The sequence below is a fragment of the Anas acuta genome, chromosome 7, assembly GCF_963932015.1.
Source record: "Anas acuta chromosome 7, bAnaAcu1.1, whole genome shotgun sequence".
NCBI classification, from domain to species: domain Eukaryota; kingdom Metazoa; phylum Chordata; class Aves; order Anseriformes; family Anatidae; genus Anas; species Anas acuta.
In genome coordinates, this window is record NC_088985.1 from 37,643,634 (window position 1) to 37,671,514 (window position 27,881).

The window sequence follows — 27,881 nt, forward strand, 5'->3', positions numbered from 1 at the left end:
GCCGGCCGGCCATGGGCGCCATTTTGAAAGGCCCGGGCCCTCCCCTCTGCTCCCCTCCCCGCCGGGCCTCCCGCGGCGGCCGCTCGGCGCCCCGGCTCCGTCCCGCTCCCGCCCGGCGCCTCCCCCCGCGGCTCCCCCGGCCCCGCCGCACCGGCACCGGGCGCCATGGCAGGTGGGGGACGAGGCTCGGAGCCGCCCGGCCTCCCCGGGAGCCGCCGCCGCCGCTGCAGGCCGGGCAGGGCCCAGGGAGCCGGGCCGGGGCCGGGGCCGGGAGGCGGCGCTGCGGGGAGCCGGGGGCTGAGGGGACGCGGCCTGGGCTGGGGGGCAGGGGGCAGGGCCGGCTCCTTCCCTTCCTTCCCTTCTCTTGCTGACCGCGGTCTCTTTCCCCGTAGGGGTGGCAGGCGGCGGCGGTAACGGTAACGACTTCCAGTGGTGCTTCTCGCAGGTGAAGGGGGCCATCGACGAGGACGTGGCGGAAGGTGAGGGGACAGCGGGCCCGGCCGGGCCCCCCAGGCCGTGACCGAGCCCTGGGGCACGGAGCGGGGCCCAGCGAGCCCGCAGCACGCCAGGCCCCGCGGGTCTCGCTCCTGAGGCGCAGGGAGCGGGCGGCGCTGCCGGGGGTGCGCCATGGGAGAGGGGGGGGGGGGTGAGGGCTGGGGGCAGGTTCCTGGCCTGGTGGGGAGGCTACGAGCAGGGATGCTGAGCTAGGGGGCATGGGCGCGCCTCTACACCATCTCTGAAACTTGCCAAGCCCATCGTGTGTGGGGTTGAGTCCAAAAAAAAGGCTTTACTGGTTGGGGGGCGTTTCTCTGTAGTATGTAGAAATGACACGAAGTTCCTACTTGCAAAGTGAAGACCCTTTCTCTCTAAATTTTCCGGGTTCAAACTGTTCAGGCTGGAGGTACTGCATTCTGACTTGAATTCTGATTTTTGGGTAGGCCTGTGTGGAGCCAGGAGCTGGTCTCAGTGATCCTTGTGGGTCCCTTCCACAGGTTATTCCATGATACTGCTTAGAAAGGGCGGTGTGGAATGAGCACAGAACATAATTCTGTGCTGCTTAGTGAGATTTTTACTGCGTTAATTGCAAGTGCTGCATCTACTGCGTTAAGTGAAATAACTAATGACTAGTGTGTGGTCCTCATGGGCTGTGTATTTTAGTTTTACTGGAAGCAGTAAATATTTTTTCTGACTGTCTGCTGCAGGGAAATAACATTGACGGTGTTTTCATTTTCATGCCACTTGTTTTGGCATTCCATTCAAAATAAGAGCTCTGGGAGGAACAGACATGAAAGCTACTCAAGATCCTAGTACTCAGGCATGGCCGTTGTTTTCCTCCTTTTATTTTTTTTGCTAAGTGTGTTTTGCGCCACGTACTCTTGTTTTGGAGTGCACAGAATTCTTTTGAAAATATGTTTAAGTAGCCTTCATGAATTTCTCAAATAGTCTTTTTTTTCTCAGTTTCTCTCACTGTGGAACTAAACTGCAGTTCTCCATGAGTAAGATTTGCTTCTATGAGCACGTTACTTCCCTGTCAGCAGCTGAGCAACAAGAATTTGTGTAGCGCTGGAAAGCTTTCAGTTTTTGAAATACCAGAATGTCTTAAAGCCATTTAATTATTTAAGTGCATAGCAGGGCTGTTCAAGGAGGAACTTAGATTACTGATGAGCCGCATCACCAAGGCCGAGCTCTTCGTTAGAGGGGAAAGCTCTCTGTTCTGAGCCATGCTGAGAGGAAGCAGGGGTGATAGTGCTCCAACACTTCTGTCCTGGAATTGCCCGTATGTACCTTATTAACACAACTCTTCCTGGAGTGAGGACTGCAGATTGTGTGTGACACTATTACATGGGAGGAATTTTTTTTTTCCTGGGGCAATCAATGTAAGTAAGCATTTAGCCCCTGTTTTTTACTGAATTGGTGCTAGTTTTGTTTTCCTGCTGGAGTATGAGAACTGCTTACAGATTTTGTGATTCTGTTTATATTTTGATTTCTGCTTTTTTTTTTTTTCCCTGTTAGTTTTTGCCTTGAAATCAGGCTTGAATACAGAAGGGATGGTTTATTTGCTAGTAATTGTCTGAATTTGACTCTGGAGTATGCAGTGAGAATGCAATTGTATTGCTAAATTTTTGTTCCAATTACGGAGATATTCATTCATCACCATTTTTCTAACATTTTTACCCAAGCCGCATTTAAATGTAGTGGCGGTGCTGCTGCTGACCTGGGATAGCCTTGGTGCAAATACTGCGTACAGCCACTGTGAGTTCCACCTACATTGTTGTGATGGGGAAAACTCGCCTTTTTGTAATGCTTTTTTTCTTCCCTGTTTTGTGAAAAAAATAGCTCTGTAAAAGAAATCTGAAATGATAACGTGAAGTAGCTGTCAGCTGTATTAAATGCAGACGTTTTTGCTAAATGTTCCTAGGGGCAGTTCATTTAGCAGTAGAAATTAAGGTGCCTGTTAGTCAGGCAATGTAACCAGAATCCCCCTTCCTTTTGAGCTGCAGTTCCAGGATACGGTTTGTATTCAGCAGCCTTCTCAGCTGTACTGCTTTGTCACAACCCCACTAATATTTTTGTTTGCTATAGTTAGATTTGCAACTGTCATCTCTATTCACAGGATTTTTTTGAAGTCATTAATAGAGAAAATCGTTCTCTTTCTTTGTTTTCTGTGTACGGAACCAGTTTCTTCAGTGAGTAATCTCTGAAACCTGCACAGTGCTCTGCTCAAATGAATAGAACACCAGTGGTTGTAATTGCCAGATTGGCCATGTAAAAAGATCAGGAAAATACACCAGGTTTTGAAATATGTATTTGTCTAAAGCAGGGAAGTTTAGTTGGATTGGAGGAGGAGGAGGAAGATTGGATTAAAAACAGATACTGAATTGAAGAAATAGTATTGAGGATGGCAACAAGTTTAACCTTTTTTTTTTTTTTGGGGGGGGGGGGAGTAGTAATCTAAACTTGTGTTGTAAATTGGTTGTTAGCAAAAAAAACAACCCATGGGATTATGAAAACTGATTGCCTGTGAAACTTTTTGTTCTTGGATTACCTTTTTTGGTAGAAATTGGCTTTCTAAATAAAGGCTTCAGGGTATTTCTGTGCTACCCAAGACCTAATTGTTTTTGTGATTTCAGTGTTTAATTTGTTTTGCGTGCTCAAAAAATACTAGATTTCTTTTTTCTTTTTTTTTTTTTTTCTAGCAAAATATGAAACAGCTTATTTAAATAATATACAGATAGTCCCAGATTCCTTTGGGACACATGCACTGCATACAATCCATGACTGCTTCTGGATGTAATTAGCAGTGTGCATATAAATATATATATATTTAGGGGGTACTATAAATCTTCCTAATTGACTTGTGCTAGTGACCAGTTGGACACACTTGGGAGGCGTGTCTGATCGTTGTCAGAACGTGAACCTGTATGCTGTGGAGATCCTGGGTTTCCCCTTACTGATGGGGAAATTTTGTGTTTTGCTTCTAACTCCTCCCTCGCCCCTCAAAGCAGTCTGTATGGATTTTTGAATTGTGCTGGACTGTTCCCTTCTGCAAATGCTGTTTTAATTCAGTATTGGTAAGGCATAGATTCCTGTTCCAGGTTTAAGCAGCTTTAATGTATGGCTACTCCACGGAGTATTGCTTTCTTCTCACAGCCTCATTAGTTGAAGACTTCATCTAAGTGTTGTATTTGAAGTTTTTCTGGAGGAGCTGAGCGTAAAGCCAGGTCTTGCAAATAAATGGCATACCCGGTGACCTGTTGTAAGTGAGGAGAGTTCCTTAGAAGCTCCCTTTCATTAACTTGCAAGGTATTTCACAGGAGCAGAACTCTTGTTCTTCAGGTGGAAAAAAAAAAAGTTGTCATTGATGTTAAGAGTTGTCACTGGCTTACAAACATAACTTGTGCTGGTGTAGTGCATTCTCTGCTCGTTAAAGACTTCTTTTATCTGCATGTAGAGATCAAAGAAAAATACTGTTTTCTTTTTTAAATTCTCCAGCCAGTAAGTTTGATAGCAGGGGTAAACTAAAGGATACCTTGTTCTCATCAGTTCAACAAGGTGGTTACTTAGCATGGTGACAAGCCTAAAGAGAAGTAAATCCACCTCCCAAGTGTGTGAGAATGCAGAATACAAGTAGAGAAGAAAACCACAATCTGGTAAAAATATATTGGACTATAATCCTGCAGTTTTTCTCAGGTCTGGAGACAAGTGCTTTAAAAACATGGTGTATTTACCTGTCTTTACAAATAAGTGACTTGAAAATCTTCAGGAGTTGAACTGGTTTATTTTTGTTGTTTTTAAAGCTGATTCTGGCATGATGGTGCCATTATATATGTGTGTGTATATACATGCAGGTATTCCAAAAGAGGTACAGCTAGTTGGCATCTGGTTACAATTGCATGGAAGAAATGACAAAACTGGTTATTATCTTTCAAGATTTTCTTTTATGTAAGAAATTGAAAACAATGTGAGGGAGTTGTTATTAAGCCACATGGATTGTTCCCTTTCATCCTAAATAATTGCTTATACCTGAAGATGTTGCTTATTACTGGGAAGGGGCAGAAAGTCAGCTTTTAAGCTGTTTTTGTTTTGTCTGTTTTTTTGTTTGATTGCTTTTTGGTTGATTGTCCTTTCTTGAAAAAGGATTTTGCTATAAGCATAAGGTTTCACGTGCCTGTTCCCTTGCTGCACCCATCGCTGTTTTATGGTGGCACGCTGTGGTGTGCTCTTGCCTTGATCCCTTCGCAGCTTCACCACATCTTTGTTCCCAGGACAGTGGAATAGGCTGAAGAGGCACCACTTGTTGCAGGAACCAAAGTTTTTGATAGTTTCCTTGATCTTTCCTGCGTTGTGTGCTGTACAGAGTGTTCTGTATAATGCATACAATTATGTTGCATCAGCTTTGGGAAGTGCTCTGGTGTTTTTGTGGGCAGAAATAAATATTTTTGTAAACAGTTTTGACCAGAGCCCATGTTATATAGTGGCTTTCTGCTGGAGAAAGTCGTCTTAATATTTTAGGTAGACCACTTCTGTTCTTTCGTGGAACCCACAACCAAGAATTTATCTCCACCCTTCATTTCACAACAAGCTGTTCCCTAAAAACGGTCTTCTCAGATAGTGGGATTTAATAATAAGCACTCTTGAATTCCACTTCTATCAGCCAACAGTAGAAGCAGTGTGTTACGCCACTGGACAGTAAATTGCACTGTCTTACTGTGTGAGTAACTGTGGATGCACCAAGATGGTGTGAGCGAGAAATGCTGTGTTAGTGAGCTTTTGGAAGCTTCTAGTTCTTTCTCTGCTCCCATAATTGTTAGATTGTGGCTTCTCACAGTGAGGAAGCCCAGATGTACAAGACACAGATGTTGGGGGGTGCTGGGCAGCCTGGCCTTTGGCACAGGCCTTGGGAGCGGGGTGCCAGCTCACCTTGCTGCTTTCCTACCTGCTTGCTCGCCCCTCGGGGGCCCGGGGCCTTAGTGAGGCCTGGCCGCAGGACCCAGCGCTGGCAGCTGCTCAAGGGAAGGGCTCGTGTTTGTGCACTGCCTTCAGCCACAGCGCTGGCTCCAGCCAGCCTCTGCTGCTGCTGCTCGAGTGCCCTGCGCTGTGCTGCCTGCTGAGCGCCTCGCGTGCCCTCCCCGAGCTCTTGGCTGACCTCTGACCTATTCAGGGATTTCCACTAGTGCAAAAAGCGGGCTTGTTATGCACAGAGTTAAGTTCTACTGGGTATGTAAAGGCAATTCAAGCCATTTTGCCAGTTGTTTGAGTATTAAAGGAGAAAAAACAACACGTTAGATCTGGTGGATACTTGAAGTGGGCAGCACTTATATCTGGAAGAAATTCAGTCTGAGCAAAACTGTGCTGTCCTTGGCTTATTCTCCTGACCTCTGATACATTGCACTTCTGTGTTAAGTCTTCAATCACAAGAGTAGAAATCTGAAAATAGTCTTAAAAAAAAAGTATATTCTGAAAAATAGGTTATTTTGGATAACTTCTACGGATGTTGTCAAGTGATTATTGATACCTTTAAAGTCTGGCTTATTTTTCAGTACATCCAAATGCAGAATTCAAATCTTTCTATCAAATATCATACTAAGCTACAACACTAGGAAATATTTGAGGAGATGTTAGGCATTACAATAACAGCATGCCAGCCTTAGGCCTTCCTACCTGCAGGTAGTGTTAATCCTTGCCATTGACTGTTCTGGCAGGTGCGATAAGCAGAATCTGCGTTTGGCCAGAAGCAGATGAGCAAAAAGAGCAGGAAGGAGGAGAAGGAGGGGAGTTGTTGAAGACTGGCAAGGAGTGCTGGAGCTGGTGACCAGAGTCCCGCAGTAACTGAACTTGTGCTGGCATTGCCTGCCCCGACAAGTAGGCAGTGGGAGGAGGGCCCGCTGGCAGCTCTGTGCCTTTGCCTGCTGTGATGCTGCAGCGAACCCGGGGTGAGGAGCTGCTAAAGCGTGGGGCAGCTCCCTGTGCCCCACCCCAGAGCCCTTCTGGTGCAGACAGACACTGTGTGACACTGAGTGGGGGGGTTCTCTTGCAATAAATGCAAATCAAGTAACAAGCACTCGGAAGGCACTGTGTATCTGTCACTTCTGCAGCTCAGATGCATTTTTTTTTTAACACTTATTAACAGTTTAACAGGCATTAGGCTTCAAATTTATACATTTTCTTTGATTACTTTTTTGCCTCTAATGTGTCTCTGGGTATATTTTTTCCTTTGCTAATCTTACTAGCTCTTTTTACGTTCTTGTATGACATTCTCTCTCATTGGGAGCAGCCCAGCAGAGAGGGGCTGGGGGTTCTGCTGGACAAAAAGCTCGACATAACCCAGCAGTGTGTGCTGGCAGCCCAGCAAGCCAGCTGTACCCTGGGCTGCAACAAAGCAGGTGTGCCCTCAGGAATGTCCCCCTCTGCTCTGCCCCGTGAGCCCCACCATCCAGCTCCGGGCACCCAGCCCCAGGAGGACACGGAGCTGTTGGAGCAGGGCCAGGGGAGGCCACGAGGATGTTCGGAGGGCTGCAGCCCCTCTGCTATGGGGACAGGCTGAGGGAGCCGGGGGTGTTCGGCATGGAGAAGGCTCCAGGAGACCTTGTAGTGGCCTTCCTGTACATAAAGGGACCTCTAAAGAGGATGGAGAGAGGCTTTTTACATGGGCATAGTGACAGGACAAGGGGAAATGGTTTAAAACTATAAGAAGGGAGATTTAGATTAGATGTTGGGAAGAAATTCTTTGCCGTGAGGGCAGCGAGGCCCTGCCCAGGCTGCCCCAGGAGCTGTGGGTGCCCCATCCCTGGCAGTGCCCAAGGCCGGGCTGGGGGCTTTGGGCAGCCTGAGCTGAGGGCAGAGGGGGACCGGGTGGGCTGTAAGGTCCCTGCCAACCTGAACCTTTTGGTGATTCTGTTTGATTCTTCCTGTGTTTGCTCTGCAGCGTTGGCTCTTTGCCGTTCCTGCCTGGGCCCTGGACACATTTCTCAGCAGTTGTGCCGTGAGGCCGTGTGTTGGCATTGCCTGTTGCAGAGGAGGTTTCTGCTCATTCTGCTGGCAGGTCTTAGGTTCAGCACAGCATCACAGGGACATCCCAGCTTCTGCTTTCCAAGCTGATTTAGGAGCACGCAGCCTGTAGTTACCCCCCACGTGCTCCCTTTCACTGCCACCAACAGCAGGTGATCGTGCAGTGTCTCCAGGACCTTCCTTCAGCTGTGGAACAAAATGCGCCCTAGAATCACAGGGTACGGGGTAGGGGAAGATGTGTGATCTTGACTGCAAGCACAGAAATGTTCTTTCTATGTTTAGTTTGCTCTGTTAATCTCCTTTACGGGCTGTGCCAGCTCTCTGGCTGTGGGCCAGGTCCAGTCACTTCCTCTCAAAGCTTGAGCCTTTCCAGAGAGCCTCATGGTCCTCAAAAACTGCTGCTTGTTTGGATCCCCAGGACAGACCTCGGACTGAGGTGTTGTGTATTGAAATGGTTTTCATGGAGAGGGGCAGGAGGCAGGTCGGCCAGTGTGTGTGTGTCAGTGCCTGAGCTAAGCGTGCAGCTGTTTACTTACATTTCCCACAATGTAATGGTCAAGGTCCCTTAGAATGTGAAGTGTCCTTTTTAGGTAACATTTGAAAATGGGGGCTGTTTTGCTGCCTTGTCCATTAAGTGGGATTTCACCAGAAGTGTTGGAATAGCTCTCAGGAAGGAGAGAAGTTGATGCTGCTCGTCTCTAGCAGCTGGCACTAAGCAGCGTGCAGCCGTACAGCCTGCCAGGAGAGCTGCGCTCTGTGGGGTTCTTCAGGCTTCAGCAGGAGTGGCAGCGTGCAGCCAGCTTAGAAAGGAAGAGTTCGTGGTAGCTAATTTTAGACATCTATTTTAGATGCCTAAGCAGAGAGCCAAGGCGTTGATACCGGTGTCAGGAATACCCAGTGGGAGCCCTTTGTGGGATCAGCCCCTAGGCCCCAGCTTGCTGTGCTGTCCTCGGGGCTGTAACACCAGCCGGTCTCTGTCATCCCCGCTTTCACCCCAGCACAGCCAGCCCAGGGTACTGCCGGGCTGATACTGGAGAGCTTCACCGGGCTCAGGGCAGGGGCTGGGATATAGGGAAGGCAATATCCAGCAGTGCTGCTGACAGGCAGCAGCAGGGTGGGGAGGGGACTGTCCCCTGCTGCTCTGCTCTCCTGAGGCCCCACCTGGAGCCCTGCATCCAGCCCTGGGCACCCAGCACTAGAAGGATGTGGGGCTGTTAGAGCGGGGCCAGAGGAGGCCATGAGGATGCTCAGAGGGCTGGAGCACCTCTCCTGGGAAGGCTGGGAGAGTTGGGGCTGTTCAGCCTGGAGAAGAGAAGGCTCCGGGGAGACCTCATTGCAGCTGTTCAATAATTAAAGAGGGCTTATGAAAAAGGTGGGGAGCGACTCTTTGATCAATCAGGTAATGACAGGACAAGGGGGAATGGGTTTAAACTAAAAGAAGGGAGATTTAGATTAGAGGTTAGGAGGGAATTCTTTGCTCAGAGGGGGGTGAGGCACTGGCACAGGCTGCCCAGAGAGGCTGTGGCTGCCCTGTCCCTGGAGGTGTTCAGGACCAGGCTGGACGGGGCCCTGGGCAGCCTGGCCTAGAGGTGTCCCTGCCCGTGACAGGGGGCAGAACTGGGAGATCTCCAAGGTCCCTTCCAACCCCAGCCTTTTTATGACCTAGAGCATTTAATATGAAGTTTTAAAATTGGTGTTAAGGCTTACAGGACGGGCTCCTGAGTCACTGGGAATGCTTTCCACCACGTTATTATAGAGATGGGTGTTTTTAGCCTTCTAGCATGTTTGGAGGTCACTTCCTACCCGCAGAAGCACTCAGTGCTTTTACATTTGAGGAGTGGACAGAATCAGTCTGGTTGCCAGCACCTTTCACCCAACGCTCCTTTTAATGCACCAGCTTTGGAAACAACTGGGAGTTTCCTGCTCTGCGTGGAGGCCATAACCAAGTTAGAACTTCTTTCCAAAAGTGAAACTAAACATTAATTTTTCATGGCTGTAAGGAAATCTTGCCAGACACACATCTTACTGTAAATCCGCAGGTCTTGCTGCTCTCCTTAGCTTACAGGAGAGGAGTGCAGGCTCCCCTGGCTGCGTGCAGAGCAGAGCGCCTCAGCCACGGGGAGCAAAGCTGGAGGGAAGGAGGCTGGGCACACTTCTGCTTCCAAAACATAATCACAAGGGTGCCTTGTGTAGGAGAAGAGTGCGTTAGGATGCTGTACCTGAGGCAGTACTGTGCTTTCCGAAGCGCTTGTGTGTTTTATTGTGAATTACATTGTTAGTAGGAAGAAAAGGCTGAAATATTCTGCCAGGAAGTAGGCTGGTGCTTGTGCACAGAAAAAGGTACGATGTAAAATAAAAAGCCTTCAGAGGCTTCAAAGTTAATGTGATGATTAAGAGCCTGCAAAGGCTTGCTTTGTTTTTTTTTTTGAGCTGTCTTCAAAATACAAAGCAAATGTAGGTGGGTAACATTACTGAGCTGAACAGAGTGATCGCTTTCAAATGGATTTTGTGGTTTATCCGTAGTTTCGTAACTGTTTTCTTCTATTCACTTTGGAATAATGCTGAGATTCCTGATGGAATTTGGGGATTGGGGTTAAACATGTTTCAGTTAAACAGTCTTATAGGGAAAAGTGGGTTTAATTCATACTTCAAAAAAATTACAGTGCTGTTTAAGTAACAGAAAGTTAATTCTTCATAAATACAGTTTTTCTTGATAATCTACAAACTTTCATCAAGTATCTTCTATTTTTTTCCTGAAGCGCACTGTCCGTGTACCGATTTCCATCTGGCATATTTGTAGTAGATTCTAACATACTGTTCCAAGGATGATTTGAAATTTTAGTGTGAATTTTCCAATTAATTAAGAAGACATTTCACAGTGGCATGGTCATTTTATCTATACATCTTGTTTACCCTCTTCTCCCTGTCCTTTTACGTAACAACATAGAATTCCAGCAGTGTCTGTGTATTAGCGTGTTTCCACAGGGCTTAAGGTGAGGGAACTGAAGATCATGCTTGGATAGGAAACACTGCTGGTAAATAATAGCTGGCAGACTAGTTTTGTTGACTTTTCATGCCCATTAAAGCAAAAAAAGGTGCACAGGGTATTTTGAGCAAATCATGTGGGTAGATACTTTGTGTACCTGGGAGAAGTTATCAGTATCATTTCCTGAAACTAACTAGAAAGTGTTTTCCTTGATGTTGAAATAATTGCATGTGTTAAGGAGTGATTTGTTTCTGGTAGGACAGCTTACTCAGGTATCAGGATAAAAATGACCTGTGCTAGAATGACTCTCAGATTTTGTGGTAGTGGAATATTCGTTTTGTTACTGGTAAAACTTTGTAATTCAAGGGTTACTCTAACGTTTAAGTAGAGTGCTGAAAATGTCCTGAATTTATTCTGTCAAATCCCTTTACTGTGGATTGCCTATCTCGGCTGTTTGTATCTTTCCTCAGTCTATTTCCTCTTGAAATGCCTTTTTTTCCTGTGCATTACTGGTTGATCCTAGGCTGTAGGACTTCTCTTAATCCTAGCACTGCTGTCAGTCTTGTAGTAGAGTTTAATTCAGATTACGTTTCCAGGTCGCTCAGTGCACACTAGCGTTGTCGGTTTCAGTGCAAAATCCTTTATGTGATGGTATTTGGTAATTGTAACTAGAAAACCCCTTAGCCAGCCAACCGTTTGTAATAACTTATTCATGTGTTTGCTCAGTTTAGACATGTATTGGGCACAAAACAAACGTATAATTGTGGGAATAATTAGCATGGATCAGTATAAAGGCTGATAGTGATATTAACCACATACACAAAGGGGTGTGTGTGTGTGTTCTGGTTCTGTTTACGCTGAATTTCAGTTCTTGTACGTTTTTTCCCCACGATTCTCATGCAGGAAGAATGAGTTGGCCTTCAAGCAGTGGCACAATTCCCACATACACGCACTCTGCAGGTTGCTGTGAGAGGCCTTGATTAAATTTGTTTTCATTTTCAAGGCAGAAGACAGTTTTCCTTCACCTTTCAAAGAGAGGAACAGAGATGGCACTTGAGTGGGAATGGGCAGGTTTTGTGTGACTCCTGAAACTTGTTGTTTTAACCTGGAGGTGTGATGAAGAGAAGTGCATGTAAAATGGCACAGCTGTGCCCAGTGTGCAGGTACAGCTTTGACAGCCTCGAGGTGCACCAGGGAAGGTTTAAACTGGGCAGTGGGCAGCATTTCTTCACAGAGGGGGCGATCAAGCGCTGGGGCGGGCTGCTCAGGAGGGTGGAGGAGTCCTGAGGATCTCTTAATAAAATCTGAAATATCAGTTTTCTCAAATATCACTCATGAGACTTCCTAATAATTTTCCTGATAAAAGGGGGAGGGGTGATTATTCAAAGGAACTTAAAAGTTGGCACATCAAAATCAATCCAGGAAAGTAGTTTTCAGCTAGTCTCTAATTGCAAACTCTGAAACTAATGGGCATCAGATGCTTCAAATCTTTTTTTCCTATCCGCCTAATGTAATGAAAGTTGACATGGCTAACAAGCACCAGTACGGTTACAAGTTCGTTGACATTTTTAAGGTGAGTAGCGTTTTGTTGCAGTACCGTGTGCCTAAAGTCTGTGACAGATCTGTAGGTCCTTACCTATCCTCCTCCTTATTTACAGATTGTTTAATGGCAATTGCTTCTTTATTACCACCTCTGCAGATTAACTGTGGCATGTAGTGGTGAATAAATACTGGTTGTTTTTTCAAGGTATGAGTCCAAAAGAGCTTAAGTCAGTCTGTGCGGGAGGTCCTGCAGCCTCTTACTTTGCTCTCCTGTCCTTCAGCTGCTGCCACCCTTGCCTCATTCGGTGTAGAAATGCTGATGCTTCTGCGTGGAGGTGCTTGACGGAGCTCGACTGGCAGAAATTCTTTTTTTTTTTTTTTTTCTTTGGCCAGTTCAGCTTCCTGAACTAATTACCTAAATAGTTAGCTCAGGGGAAAGGCAGGCGTGCACCTTGCACTGATGGGTGTGAGCTGCACTGCTGCTCCAAGGTGACGCCGCAAACGAAGTGCTTCTGGCACGGCTCCTGCTCCTGGAAGCGCTGGGCAGGCGTTGCTGCCTGCGTGGGTCAGTGGTCACTGGTGGCAGGTAGAATACATAGCTCGGTTCTTAAAACAGCATGCCTTCTCCTCAGTGACCAAAGGCTTTCAAGGTTCAGAAATGGCGAAATCACAGAATGGTTTAAATCGGAAATAAATAAATGCTGATGGGCTTTGAAATGAGTTAATTTCTGGATGTTAATGATGTAAATCAAGTAGTTGGGCTGTTGCATTAATGTGACTTGTAATTTTGTTTTGTGTTCAAGTCTTGAAACGTCTTGACTTGCTTTCCACATTACAGCGCTATTTTATTTCTGTTCTGTTTACAGCTGATATTATTTCAACAGTTGAATTTAATTACTCTGGTGATCTTCTTGCAACAGGAGACAAAGGTGGCAGAGTGGTTATATTTCAAAGGGAACAAGAGGTCAGTGACTTGAAAAACAAAAGTGCTGTTACTACGCTGCTCTTGTGTTGCACAGTCTCACTTCATCTGCTCGTGCTGTGAAGTTTAAATGGTTGGGTGGTTTTCTCAGAAGATGATGTTAGCCGTATTTATAAATATCTGCCTCGTGCTGAATTTGGTAATGTAGCTTGGTGGTGGTTTCACCCCCTCACAGCTTTCAAAAAAACCCTCACAAAATACAATGGGTTTGTTATGTGTACCTATTATGCTCAGTATCATAAGCGTAGAATTGCTTTTGAGGTTTCTCCTAAACTTTACACTTAGGTGGATGTAAGACACATTCTAATGTTTTTGAAAACAGTGCAAAAGAACTGATTTATAAAAGAGGACACATGTTAAGCTGCAACAGACAACAGAGTAAGACGGTCCAGAACTTGAAGAATTAAACATCTGATGTGTTTTAGGATCCTATGAATCAAAAGCAGTGGTAACAGCTTCATCTCCAGGAACACTTGGGTATTCTGGTTCAGAGGGTACGAAGACTTCCCCCTCTGGTAGTTAAGCAGACTTTCAGGTGGCTCTGCCCAACGCTATCAGCTGGGAGATGATGCTATGCTGTATCCTGCCCATTCAGCAATGCAGACGCACTGCCAAGCCTTTTATATCCAAAGTATTAGAAAAAATACACTAAATGCTGATTTACTGATAAAGCCTTTTGCTGAAAAACAGTTCCCATGCCTTTTCATGTCTGAGAGAAATGTGGAATTTCTTTTACATCAATGTTCCATGTGACAATTTCTTTTTCTCCCCCAGCACCAAAGAGCATGTATGTCCTTCCCCTTGAAGAACTGATGAGAATTTGAACCTTTTCCTGGTTTAGAAATACCAAAATTGATTGTGGGATTGTGATTCAGCTTATTTGTGCATGAAGTGCACTGATCTGTAGGTGCTATGCTTTTTTCCCAGCAGAATCCCCCTTTCATTGTGTGGTTTGACTGATGCTCGTTAAGGACTAGCCATGCAATATTTTGCATTTCATCCTCGCTCTGACACTACTTACAGAATGTCTCACCAAAGCTGGTTTATCAGTTTTACTCTGAGGATTTTGAGAGGCAGTGAAATGAAAATACCAATGCTGGAAAAGCTGCTGAAATGTTACACAGCTACACCTAGACAGCAACTGCTCATTTATCATTTAGCCTGCTGTGTAGACGTAACTAAGGCACAGAGACCAAGGTCAAAAGGATCCACCTGCTGAGGATCTCTGACTTCCTTGACGCTTGTTCAGGGTGGAGCTGTCATTGGTTGGCTCTCAGCTGTTTGTGCTCAGTGCTGTAACTCAAAACCCAGCTGTCATGTCTTTTCCTCGTAGTATTAAAAAAAAAAAGTCACACTCTTCACACAGCAATATTCAAATGTCTTCTGGGAGCACATGTGGACTGTAGGGAAGAGGTGGGCATTAGAGTCCTTTCTCTTGTCATCTACAAAACTGTGGAATTGCTGAAGAGGAGGAAGAGAAATCTAAAATAAGTATATAATGCTAGAATGATAAAATCGTACTTATTTTAAACAGTGTAATTCTTGGGCTATAACTTTGGATAGTTATAAAATTTTACATACGCTTTATTTTTGAAGGCCGGCTGAAATGCTGGGCTCCCTGCCCTGAGCTCACAGGGCATTATTTCAGTTCCAAGCAGCTGTTTGTTCCAACCAAATACACAAGTAAAGAGTGAGACCACTGCCAAGACAGCTTGCACAAAACATAGGTGGTTAGGTAAGGAATGGAGAGAACTACACAGAATAGTGTAGTTGAGAGGATCCCATCTAAAATGATTAAAAGTGAAGTGACAGAGAGCAAAGTAATGTAAAGTCTCAGACTTAACTAAAATTCCATACTTCTGAGAGATTGCAGGGAAAAAAAAAAAAAAAAAACTCTGCAAAACCTTATCAGAGTTGCAAAGTCAAGCATGGAAATACAAGTAAGTGTCAGAACAAAGGTTGCCTGTGGAGCCTCAGGTTGGCATAGCAGTCTTTAATTACGTGAGTCACTACTATTTTTTCCCCAGTAACGCACCGTCAATCAATGTGCAAGATGGGCTTTTCCTGGGCAGCTGATTTTCTTGCCTGCCTTTGGCAATAAACGACTTGCTTCTTCTCAAGTGTGATTTCCGATTGTGCTTTGGGGAGTTTTTTGCAGGTGTTCAGGGCACTGCAGCTCTGCAAGCAGAGCTGGTCTCCAAACATGAGTCACTATCTAATATTAAATTATTTGAAGAGCCCAATAACATTTTCTTCAAATGTGATACTGCAGGTCCGCAGGTACTTGCAACTTTGATCTATGTTCCTTGGTGCCACAAAAGTCAAATAAGAATAACGCAAAGCTGTCTTCTAGTGCTGTGAGGAGCAAAACAAGTTTTTAGTGCACTTGTAATAGTCTTTGGAGTGTTACAACAAACACTACAGAAAGCCTGAGATGAAAACGTGGTAATTCCAGCCTTCAGATTTTCACAATGAAAAAGGTTGTCAGAGCTTAATTATGAGCCTTGATGGCAATTCTGGATACAGCATGGTTTAAAATGAGTAGGAAAGGAGCTAGGTCTAATGCTCATATGACTTTGTGCCCTCATGGTTTTATAAAACATTCAATTGCACCATGTCCTCTGTCCTTTAACACTTACTTGCTAGTCTGCAAACCCTGTATAATGTCATATCGTGATGAGCAGAGGAATGAGCTTTGGAAAAGAAGGAAAGGAGATAGGTGAAGTGTAGAAACTGATCCCATGGAGTTGGTGGTTTAGGATTTAGGACATAGCTGATTTTTATGCCCTGGTTGGTTTTAAGTCCTGGGGGGCAGCAGAGTAACCCAGAGCTCTTCCACATGAACCCAGAACTCCTCTGCAGACAGCTCCCCTTTTTGAAGTGCTTTGATACAAGTAGACAAAGAGTTGTATACAAAGAGTTACTTTTGAAAAGGAAGTCTGCACACATTGTATTGATGCTAAACTCTGGGAAATGTGTCAAATTCAGCAAGACCTGTTGTGAAAAGTTTACTTTCTAATTGACCATTTCTAGGCGTTACTTTGTATGTGTGATTTCTAATGACCCAGATAACATCAGCTTCAAGAAATATTATGTTTCTTTGCAGAATAAAAGCCGTCCTCTTTCTAGGGGAGAATATAATGTTTACAGTACCTTTCAGAGTCATGAACCTGAGTTTGACTACTTGAAAAGTCTAGAAATTGAGGAAAAAATAAATAAAATTAGGTGGTTACCACAACAGAATGCTGCTCATTTCCTGCTGTCTACAAATGGTAAGAACATTTTATTTTTGCAAAAAAAACCTTCCTGTATGTCATTTGAATATTATCTCATCGATGATGCACTTGTGGGGTTTTTCTGGAGTGTTTTGGGGTTGTTTGTTTCTTCCTTAATTACACAGTGTCTGTTTTGATTGTAATACCTTGTAAATTACTGACTTAGGAGCTTAGAAGTAATGAAGTAGCAACAGCACAAGTCCTCAATTTACATGCCCTGGTGCTCTGCTGTTTAGTATGCGTTCAGTGTCAGTGTGTTGCCAGTGTGCTGAACTGTAGCACAAGGCTGACATTAACTTAACTTGATCCTCCCAATTTTGAAATTGAATTTTTTGTGATCCCAGATGAATTTAGAATAAAAGCATTTGAAATTGAAGCTCTGTGGTTACAGTGCTCTTCTGATTCTAAAACATAGTGTGTGCTTTGAAGAGCTTATGGATTAAAAGACAACAGTTGCTCTAGGAGCATGTTTGTACCATTTTTTCATTCACATTATTTTCTTTAATTTCTCCCCTTAACGTCTTAGCAGTTACATGTATTGCTGAAGCAGTCGGTGCTGGGACTATAGCGCTGTTTCATTGTGATGCATCTTGGAGCAAGTTGTAACTGTAAATGCAGAACTGTGCATGAAAAAAACTTGCCTTTGACAGAGGGATGCGCTTGTTCCCAGCAGCTTGCTTCACCTTGTTCCTAGATGCTCTTTTGTAAGTGCTGATGTGTGTTCTGTTATACCAAACTTCAGAAGCAGGAGTGACTTCTGGCTGCTGGACTTGGATCAAAACAGATGAATTTAATTTCAAAGTCCAGCTAAACTCAAGGCAGTCTCTGAAGTGTGTTACCTTAAATACATTAAATATCTGTAGTAGTCCAGGGAGGAGAGGTTTGTTTCCAGTTAGCTGAGGCTCTCACTCTGTGTGTACTCCCTTTCTGCATTTGGACAAACTGCCCCCGGTAGGAGCCGGGAAGTACGTGCCTTTGGACGTGGAATCCTAAAGCAGTGCAGCAAACCTCCTCAGTTCCTGACTCTGCTCTCCCCTTAAGGGGGTTATTTTAATTCGAGCTCTTCTTTTTTTGTTGTTTTTGTTTTCTCTCCCTAGCATTTGTCTGTTTAAAATAGGTTAGATAGTAGTGGGCTCACTGCTGAATGTTGGTCAGCAGCGTGTGAAACTTCCCTTGTAAAGGATCATTTTGGTGAATGGTAGGCGTTGTGCTTTATCATTCAGACAGAAACTTGTATTTAATCCAAACAGAATGTTATATTACAATAAAAATGAAATCTACTTAATTTTTTCTTCCCTTAAATGATATTTTCATGCATTTCCCATCCGCACCCTCCAAGTGCATATTTTCTGTTTATTTTTAATGTACTAATTCTGCTAAACTATATAGCTGAAGGCAAAGTTCTTCATGTTTGTGTAGGGAAGGTTGTATTTCATATTATGTAGTTGTGGGATCCTTTCTGTTTCAAGCAGTAGAAACCTAGATAGAAGAATAACACATTCTGCTCACCCCATCAGTTGGGGAATTTATTTTTGAATTGAATTCATTCTCAAGGATGTGAATTTTTGTTGGTTTTAGATAAAACTATTAAATTATGGAAAATAAGTGAAAGGGATAAAAGAGCCGAAGGTTATAATTTAAAAGATGAAGATGGAAGACTTAGGGATCCTTTCAGAATCACAGCACTACGGGTATGTTTCTGCTCTTTAACTTTAAATATCTTTTTGCATGTTCTTCTTTATCTTTGTTCAGAGTTGTCAACTGAAATGTGTAGATTAGAAATGGTGCTTTGGTCGGGGTAACTGATAGCCTTTTTATTTTTTTTTAAAAAGGCGCTTGGTTTAATATAGAAATAGATATATTTCTAAAATCACAGAATAAGGTTCCTTTGGAAAACTTGAGACAAATTTCAAAACTAAGATATTAACTTCTCAATAGTTGTTTTTTTGTTTGTTTGTTTGTTTTTCTTGGAACACCTTATATTTTAAATGGATAGGAAATTTTAAACTTTTAACAATCAAAATTAAGTATTGTCTTAGAGGTGTTTTTGTTAGAGGCCAGCCCCTGAGCATTCAAGAAACCTGATGTATATATACTTGTGGAGCCTTGCTATTTCTCCATTTTCCTAGTGATGTTACGGTAGGGTTAGTGCTCCAGACTTGGAACCTTTTAAAGCATGAGCACAAAACCAAAGCAGTCATTTGGGGGTAGGGGATTTTTGATGGACTTTATTTTTGTTGCTGTTGCTATAAATAGGGATTGAACTAAAGCTCTCACTCCTTCTAAAGCTGTTGTCACTCCTGACACTTGCAGGAACTATGCTGTTGTGGTTTTGTGGTTTTGTTTCGTTGATGTTGTTGCTGCTGATGTTTGGGTTGTTTTTTCTTCTCTTGCCTTGCTTCGATTGAGTATTGAAGCTTTAGGTATACATCAGCATAATGCCTTGTCGTGCTGGGAAAGGTTACCACTTCTGGGAGGGAGCTTTCTACTTAGTGTAGGAGCCAAGATCTGACTGAGTGCTCCAAATACAATACCTAAAACCAGGGACACAAATCATACAATGGAAGTAGGTGGGGGATAAAATTCGGGCTTCTCCAACCTTGCCATTATGTAGGCGTAGACAACCTATTAGGGAACATGCAAAGTCCAGAATATGGCCAGAACAGTTCAGCTGGATACTGGCTGGTACTCACTGCACCGCTCAATGAGCATGATGGCATCTTTCTCAAACACTGTAAGGTTTTTAGGAATCATCAGGCTGAATTGGGGGGGCAACAAAAAACAAGAACTGCTTTCTTAGAAGTTAGTCTTCAAATTTTGCTGCCCTTCTGGGAAAGGAGGCTTGGGCTGAGCTGCAAACCCTGCCGGGCACATCATTGTACAAGAAAAGATGACAGAATGAACTAAGTGTGAGAAAAGATTGGCAGAAGGGGGAGGAAAAACTGAGTTACCCTCATATGTTAAAAATATCAGGTTTTAGAGATCTAGAGCATACATAGCTTGGCCTCTTATGGGCACTGTCTCCATACTGCCTTACAGAAGTAGAACCCCAGTTGTTTGTAACGAAGCAGACTTTAGGAGAAGCAGCCCTGTGTGTGGAGGCCTTGTCACTTCCAGTACCATTCCTGGTGACTCACGTTAATGCATCTTCAATTTCACAACTGACAATTGTTGGAGCTAGGAACACTCCTGGTCAGATAAGAAGATTGGCTAATAAGCAGTAATAGATTAATTTTAATAATGACCTTTCTTACTTTAAACACTGTAAGATACAAACATGGTGAAAACAATTACAGAGCTCTTAGATTAATTTGTTTCTTGTTCAGGAAGACAAATTACCCTGAACAGTGTCATAACTCTTCTCGTGGTTAGATGATGTAAGATAGTGTTCTGGTACACACAGTTCAACAGCACAGCATGGGAACGTCCATGGACAACATTAAACTCTTGACGTGCTGGTCAGTGACAAGGCTGGGGAAGGAGCAAGAAGGAAGCTTAATCCTGCTGGCTGGGGTAAAGCCATCACCCTCTGTATTAGTGAGCTGTGGAAATGGAGCATTTACATCTTCCTGAAATCGTCCCGACTGTTCAGTGAACAAATCGGGGAGGTCCTTTGCAAACTTCCTAACAATTTCACCAGCACCCTCTAAGATACAGAGGTTGTTTTTAAGCACTTGTTTCCAATTAACATCATCTTGAAATACCATGATAAACATGTACTGTTTTCTGGGGGGTGAGGCACAAAGCTTCCTTCTTTGGCAGGTAACTTCTAAAGAAGGCAGCGACCGAGGCTTTGTGCAAGTGGTCTGCCAAAGCACCGTTCAAGGCCTGGTTTACTGCATCTCTTGCTCTGAGGATTTACAAGGCAGTTAGGACTTGATCTAGTTTTAGAAAACAGAAAATCCAAATTTTTCTCTTAGTGTTTGCCATTAGATGAAGTGTGCTGCTGTGGATCTCATAGCTCGGGGGTTGCAGCTGTGTTCCTTAACTTAATGCGGGGAGGGGGACAATAAACTTATATTCCTGTTGGAAAACTGTTGGGAGGGTGTCAGTAAGGCAAAACAGAAATAAGTGGGGTGAAATTAACGTCTTCTGAATCAGAAATCAGTTTTATGCCCAACTTGACCGTTCTCTTTCATGTTTCAGGTGCCAATATTGAAACCCATGGACCTAATGGTAGAAGCAAGTCCCAGAAGGATATTTGCAAATGCACATACTTATCACATAAACTCTATTTCAGTAAATAGTGATCATGAAACATACCTTTCTGCAGATGACCTAAGAATTAATCTATGGCACTTAGAAATCACAGATAGAAGTTTTAGTATCCTTTTTTTGGTCCTCTGTGAACACTAGGGTACATGCAACTTATGTATGTTTAACAGAATCACTTTAATTTTGTGAATTGGTGTTCAAATCTAGGGATTAAAATACAGGATTTAAAAATCTAGAGGCTTAATGCAGGGAAAGCAGGTGTTTTAGGATGCTCTCGCTCATTCTGAGTGCGTGCATTCTTTCAGTGAAAAAGTACCAGTAGAAATGTTGCAGATGGCTTGTTTTGGTTGTGGAGTTTGTACTTTAAGTACAACTTGAAAGATTTGAAAAGTAGATCCTATGTTACTGTAGATCTTTTCAAAGTTTAAAGTCTCTTAACTGTCTAAAATAACATTTCTCTTGGAGAAGACAAATTTTATTTTTTTTCCATATCAAATGGTATTTTCAACTGTAGAAAAAAAATTCAAATCTTTTTGCAGGCCTGTCTGTCCAGCACTGTAATAGTATGTTCTCCTGAGGCAAGTCTGCAATAAAAGAAAAGTTGCAGAAATACATATTAAAAGGATCATATGCAAGTTATCTAAAGCTTTAGATAAGTAAGGAAACTATATTCAGCATTTGTATATTCAAAAAGTATAAGATAAGGCCCATCTGGACACCCACCTGAGCAGCCTGCTGTAGGGAGCCTGCTTTGGCAGGGGGGTTGGACCTCATTATCTCTGGAGGTCCCTTCCAACCCCTTCAATTCTGTGATTTGGTAAGAAGTGTTAGGAAGTTTGGGAGGAATCTGAGATTTCTATCTGGGAGCTTAATCTCTGAGTTTCATCTTTGGTAGGTGCTGATGCGAGGGATTGGAGGCTAGCTTCTTTGTAAGAACAATCTTTTACCCCCTTTTTTTCTTTTTAACATTTTTTTATGCAAATAAGAGTTTATAGCAAAAATACAAATTAATTCTTGCCTCTTTCTGTAATTTTGTGGGTAGAAGGGGCTTTTGTTTTGGAACAGATTCTTTATATCATCTTTCAACTTGTCTTCAGTTAACCTCCAGCATCTCCTGAAGTAGATTTGTTACAACGAGGTCTGGTGTTATGGCTCTTCTTTAATCTTCTGTGGTCACTTTACTTGTGTAGATTGCTGATGGTGGAAATTAAAATCTTGCCTGGTTTCCTACACTATTTTCTACGTTTGTGTAGATAGCTACTTGAAAGCAATGATTCAAATGTGAGGTGTTACATACCTTTACCAAAACCTTCCCAGATATTGTAGATATTAAGCCTGCTAACATGGAGGAGCTGACAGAAGTGATCACCGCTGCAGAGTTCCACCCTCATCACTGTAACGTGTTTGTCTACAGCAGTAGCAAAGGAACTATTCGACTCTGTGACATGCGCTCTTCAGCCCTCTGTGACAGGCATTCAAAATGTAAGTCAGGATGCACCTGTGGTTTCTGGGTTTCTTGCTTTGTTCTCATGTAAGATAGAACGCATAGGTGTTCGCTTATAAATAAATATGCCAAGTTCTGCTTATTGGTAAAGAGCATACAAGGTAAGGAGTGGTAGTTTTGTAGAATGGAACATTTTAATTGTCTTGTTCTAGGCCATCAACAAGCAGAAGTGTAGCATGAGACAATTGACGATCTGACTCTGCTCCTGTTTACCCATTTATGCATCATAAACTGATGGGAACAAGTGCTTTTGGCACCAGTGAGACCTGTCTTCTGTCCAGACTCAGTCTTGGTGCTTCTCAAAGGTATCTGCTTATCAAATCCCAGTTCAGGGCAGTTTGTTCACCTTTGTGCATTAGCAACTGGGCTGCGGCTGCTGCTGATCGGTTTAGTTTGTGACCATTTGCAGCTCCTAAGATAGAATATAGTCTTGAAAATGTGCACTGAGTTTGAAGTTAGTTTCCAGGGCTGACAGATGAATGCTTCTTGGTCTGCTGAGCTATGTAAACTTAGGTAGGTGAGGAAAGCTTTTCTATTGAAACCAAAGGGAACACTGTCAGTGCTTTGCACGCAGCCTATTTATTTTTGCTACTGTAACAGCTACGGTTTATTGGCATTACTATTCCTGTGGGTTACCCTACCACACTGATACTTGCAGGTAAGATTTCTATAGTGAAGATCAGGATTTCTCCCTGGGAGAAGGGAAGTACTTCTGCAATGGGAAGTGTGGAGTGCTAAACATTTCAGCTGTGTGACTTAGCACTGCATTAAATCACATACTAGCATTTTATTTTTTTTTTTAACTGTTCATTACTAAAACCCATCCTGTTAAAAGGGTCTATTCAAAAATGAAAAAAGTAATTCTGGATAGCTTTTGTCATGAAATACTTACTCCAGAGATTGACTTTCAATGTAAGCAATATTTCTTCCTGCTTTCTAAAACCATACCTTTCATGGCAAGTGTAGATGCTAATATTTCCTTTCAAGAGGTTGCATTGTACAACTTCTGTTCAGATCTAAATAAAAGTATGTCATACAGTAGTCTCAAAATATCTGGGTCGTGCATTAAGATCTTTTTTTGGATGCTGACAAATTCACCTGCTGTGGTTCAACTTAATTTGTAGATCAGTTGTAATGTTTTCACTGTACACATACTGTTTGTTTTTTTTTTTAAACTTTTTTCTCTGATTCATCCCTTAAGACCTGTGAATTGTTTGCTGATGCTGTGCTCCAGCTGAGAATGCTGGAGATGGTCGTAAAATTGCTAGAATGTAACATTGTTTAAACAGAGACTATTTTTAATAATTTAATGGCAACCTCTTTTTTTTTTTTTAAAGAAACTAGGAATTTAACTTAAAATTGTCAAAGTACTGGAGAATGTTGGAAGCTGTAGAATTTGATGTTGGTTTCATTGGTAATTGTCTTCTATCTACAGTTTTTGAAGAGCCTGAAGATCCTAGCAGCAGATCATTTTTTTCAGAAATAATCTCATCGATATCTGATGTAAAATTCAGTCACAGTGGTCGATACATGATGACAAGAGACTACCTTTCTGTTAAAGTCTGGGATCTCAATATGGAAAACAGGCCTGTAGAGACATATCAAGTATGAAGTTCAAGTTCTCTTAAATACCCTCTTTTCTTCTTTTTCTTTAAATCTCTCTAATATCAATTTAAATGTTTCAAAAAGGTTCATGAATATCTTCGAAGCAAGCTTTGTTCCCTGTATGAAAATGACTGCATTTTTGACAAATTTGAATGCTGCTGGAACGGTTCTGATAGGTAAGTTGTTTTGCTTTGTTTGTCTCTCAAGTTTAGGAATTTAATTTTGTCCCAAAACTCATGATATTTAGCATTAAGGATGTAATTAGTTAAATTCAAATCATCCGGGGGAGGGGGTGTGTTTCATGGTGTGTTGTTGTGGTGGGTGTTTGTTTTTGTTTTTTATGTTTGAAATCTTTTTTGGGGTAAAACAGAACCATTCTTCATCTTCCACCCTCCAGTTGAAGGAGTAGAATAAGTCTTTGTCAGTATGTTTCTAATATGGATTCTTGTTGAAGCTTTATGTAGTCAAGACTGGCCATTTCAAGCCATGGAAAGGTTACTCAGATTAGTTTTTAAAGAGTGTTATACAAGAGCATGCACTCAGTATTTTCCACATTAAATCTTTGTTTTCTGTAGGCTAAAACAGATACTGATTTGTATCTGTTGCAAATCATGGAAATACTTGTCTCACCTGCAAGTTACAGAAGCATTATAACCAAATAGCAAAGCCACTCTACTGGCACAATTTGTGCGTGTGTCTTGTCACTAGCTACATATTAAAATGTTTTCAGAACCCCTGGGTAAGATAGCGGCAAATCTGGATCTTCTATCTGGATGCTTTTTGTTGGCTTGCCTATGCGGCTCATCCTTTATTTTTTTTGTAGGATTTTTATTATTTCTGAAATACCTAAAGCCATGACTTGTCCACCACCAAATGCTTTCAAGCTGTTAAATGAATAGGTACCAGTTTGGATTTGATAGTAACAGGATCATCCTGTGAAACAAGCTTTGGCCTAGTAATGGAGGACCAAAGATCTGTCACGTAACTTAGGAGTGGAGTGACCAAGGAAGTCAAATCTGGCAAACCGTGTCCAGGAGTCAATGGAGGAAGTAAAATCTACCCACATTGCTATTGGAGTGATATTCGAGGTTGCATGTAATGCTGGATGCTGCTTAACAATTAATTTTCTGCAGAAACAGTAATAGAGAGAACAGGTTACTGTCAACTCCACGTTGCAAGTGGCTGTGGGTTACTGGGGGGAAAAATTATACTGTATCAGTGTACAAAAAAAATTCTTCTTAGCAATATTTCCATTATCCATTATAAAATGCATAAAAAGAAGCTGTGTATGTTTTTCACTACATTAAAATGCAAGGAAACTGACACTTATTTCAACATTTTTCAAGTAACTCCAGTTAATCTCTAAAAAAAACAAAAATCAAAACAACATCATCTGATTATGACATAAAATAAGAACATGTGTTGCTTACCTCCCTTGGAAAAATTCCTTTGGCTCTGCATTCCCCCGTACAATCTGCGAGGTGTATGTTGTGTTAATAGTATCTCGTTCTGCTCCTAGTCTTTAATTCTTTAGTGCCGTGAAGTCGACAACCCTGAATTGTTCCTGAAGGGCTATATCAGATACTCAAGTGAAGGGTTTCTTTTGCTGCTACAGAACAATTTTTTGTAATGAATCCATTGGCATGTTCATGGTCAGCACGTGCAAAGGAAAGCACTTCTGTTTGTCATAGTCTGATGAAATGAAGTAGTTTAAAGTTGCTTTGATTCCACTATAACGTTTGGAGCAGCGGGATAAAGGGATGGAGTAGGAATAGGAAGGCCCGCTTTGCCCACATTCAGATGAACAAAACCCAAGACTCTGCTGAGAGCCAGTCCCAGGAGGGATACCTGGGAGAATACCTGGAAGAGAAGTTCACAGAGTGGAAGCAGCACTAAATACCCAACAGAGTTGAACAAACATACATCAGAGAGGAAGAGAGTGTAGTGCCAAATACTGGTTGTGAATTTGATTTGAGTCACCTTGCGGGTAAGAGATGGAAGAAAGGGATCGAATACCACTGCTGGAAGCCTACTGAGATTTCCTTTTTTCTGTTTCTCAACAGCGCTATCATGACTGGATCTTACAACAACTTCTTTAGAATGTTTGACCGAAACACACGGCGGGATATCACTCTAGAAGCGTCCAGGGAAAGTAGCAAACCTCGTGCCATCTTGAAACCGCGTAAAGTGTGTACAGGTGGTAAAAGAAAGAAAGATGAAATAAGTGTTGACAGTCTGGACTTCAACAAGAAGATTCTTCATACAGCATGGCATCCCATGGAGAACATCATTGCTGTAGCTGCCACCAATAATTTGTATATATTCCAGGACAAAATTAACTAAAGATGACTTACTTGAGGACAGAGTTGTCTTCTTGCATAGTTAAGCTCAGTTGTTATCTGTAAAAGAGAAGGCCTTGTTGTCCTACCAGTGAAGAACATTGATGCACTTACTTCCCTTTAGATAAAGGAGAGAATCTGGCCTGTTTTTTGAGTTCATGGTGTAGTTCTGCCTTCAGTGGGGTTATGGAGTGTCAGTTGCAATTTTCTGAGGAAAAACCCTCTAGAAGCAGAATTGATGGACAGTGCTCAATCAGGCCAATACTCAAAACAAATGTATTTATTTAAGTCTGAGCCTTCCTTTCCAGTTTATAGACCAAAAATTTAACACCCAAGAAGAAAAATTGTCATAAAAATGTAATTTCTATCTCTTGCGCTCTTTCTCTGCTGTAATATTTGGGCCTTTCAAAACATATATTGTGCTTAATGCCTGTAAACATTCCTCCTCTGGCCTGTATCTAGGCTTAGGTGTTTTTACCTTTGAGCACTTAGGTAGGTCTTGAGTTGGGTTCATAGACAGGTTTCCATGAATATTTACTCACCAACTGTATCTATAACCACACCTTCTGGTGTAAACCACTTAATAAAATAACAAACTATAAAAAGTGTTTTTAAATCTGATGGTATGTATTCAGTTTTTTTATTTTTTTATTGCATGTACTGGGATTGTGCAAAATAACCCAAATGGGCAGATTTGACAGTGTTTGTCCCAAACTATTAAATTTTGGCAGACTAATACAAACTTTTTTGTGTAGTAATTCAAATTCTAAATTTAGAGTTTCCATGAAAGTGTTGTTTAGTTCTAAGTTGCACAATTTTTTTTCTTGTAAGATGCCATTTGTATAACGAGTAGGAGAAATGTAAAGGTTGGTATAGAGATGTCCACAGCCTTAACAGAAAATGACCACCTTGCACAGAAGGGAAAACAAAATGTGTAACATGTTCTTCTTTGGAGATAAAATAAATAAATAAATAAAGTTTATCTGATGCCTCTCAACGTTAGGTAGAGACATACCTTATGTGCATTATGTTTTTTTAACCTTTTTAGTACTTGTCATGAAGATACACTTTTATTTTAAATATCTGGCATAATGTATTGTATTTCACATTGCTGTTCAAGCAAAAAGGTATCTTGATTATGCCAAGCAGTGACACGGCTTAATACTTAGCACATTCTGACTTTAACACCACGATGTCGGAAAACACTGAGGCTACAAGCTGGTGTTACCTGCATTTGTTATAACCCTGTTCTTGCTAACTGTTTGGTTTTTTTGTTTGTTTTTGTTTTCTTTTTAAGCCTTAGGTACTTTTTTTTTTTCCAAAGGGGCCTAAAATGCATCAACCTTCTCTTCACCCTAGGCTAGCATGAATGAGAAATTTTTCCTGAAGCTAATGCAGCACATTTTAGTACCATCAGGTAGCTAAACATTACATTCTGTAAAATGTGCCTGCCAATTAGAAATTCTTTGAAGAATTAGATCCCTCGGGCTTCTGAAAGGAGATGCAGAAGTGTGGTTTACACTCCGTTTTTATTAAAATGAAGGTGTATTATGATTACTGAATCAGAACTGCATATGCAACAGTCAAATGTCTCTGTTCTTACCCTCTCAATTAATGTCCATAGAGTGCCACTCTTGTTCACAGTAAGCTAGTGAGTACAACTAACTTTGAGGTTCTACAAATAAAGTTTAAATTAAAACAAACAAACCCTTATACTGTATATTGGTTGTGACACTATTTGCAAATCTTGAAATGTGGAACTTCTGGGTCACTAAAGTGTTAGATTTGACCTTGTTCCTAAAATGCATAATAGAGCTAATACAGTGGGATTGTACATACTTGTTCAATTATTTTGACCAAAAAGTTTAATAAATTTTAAATGTTTACCTGGATTTGCTCTGTGTATTTTGACAACTTTTTCTTC

General features: G+C 42.2%; 1 protein-coding gene across 3 annotated transcripts; it reads left to right on the forward strand.

Moving 5' to 3' along the window:
• The first annotated feature begins 9 nt into the window (after window positions 1-9).
• PPP2R2D (protein phosphatase 2 regulatory subunit Bdelta) lies at window positions 10-27,849 on the forward strand. 3 transcript variants are annotated; one of them, XM_068689301.1, is made up of 10 exons: window positions 10-172; window positions 393-479; window positions 12,904-13,001; window positions 16,126-16,291; window positions 17,873-17,985; window positions 20,441-20,618; window positions 21,827-21,991; window positions 23,449-23,618; window positions 23,703-23,794; window positions 25,682-27,849. In XM_068689301.1, exons 1-10 carry the CDS (start codon window positions 166-168, stop codon window positions 25,959-25,961), a joined length of 1,356 nt encoding a protein of 451 aa, XP_068545402.1. In that variant the 5' UTR covers window positions 10-165; the 3' UTR covers window positions 25,962-27,849. The 3 variants fall into 3 exon arrangements, with proteins under 3 accessions (XP_068545402.1, XP_068545404.1, XP_068545403.1); XM_068689303.1 differs by lacking the exons at window positions 10-172; window positions 12,904-13,001; window positions 16,126-16,291; window positions 17,873-17,985; XM_068689302.1 differs by lacking the exons at window positions 10-172; window positions 393-479; window positions 12,904-13,001; window positions 17,873-17,985 and having other exon boundaries at window positions 16,127-16,291.
• The last annotated feature ends 32 nt before the right edge of the window (window positions 27,850-27,881 follow it).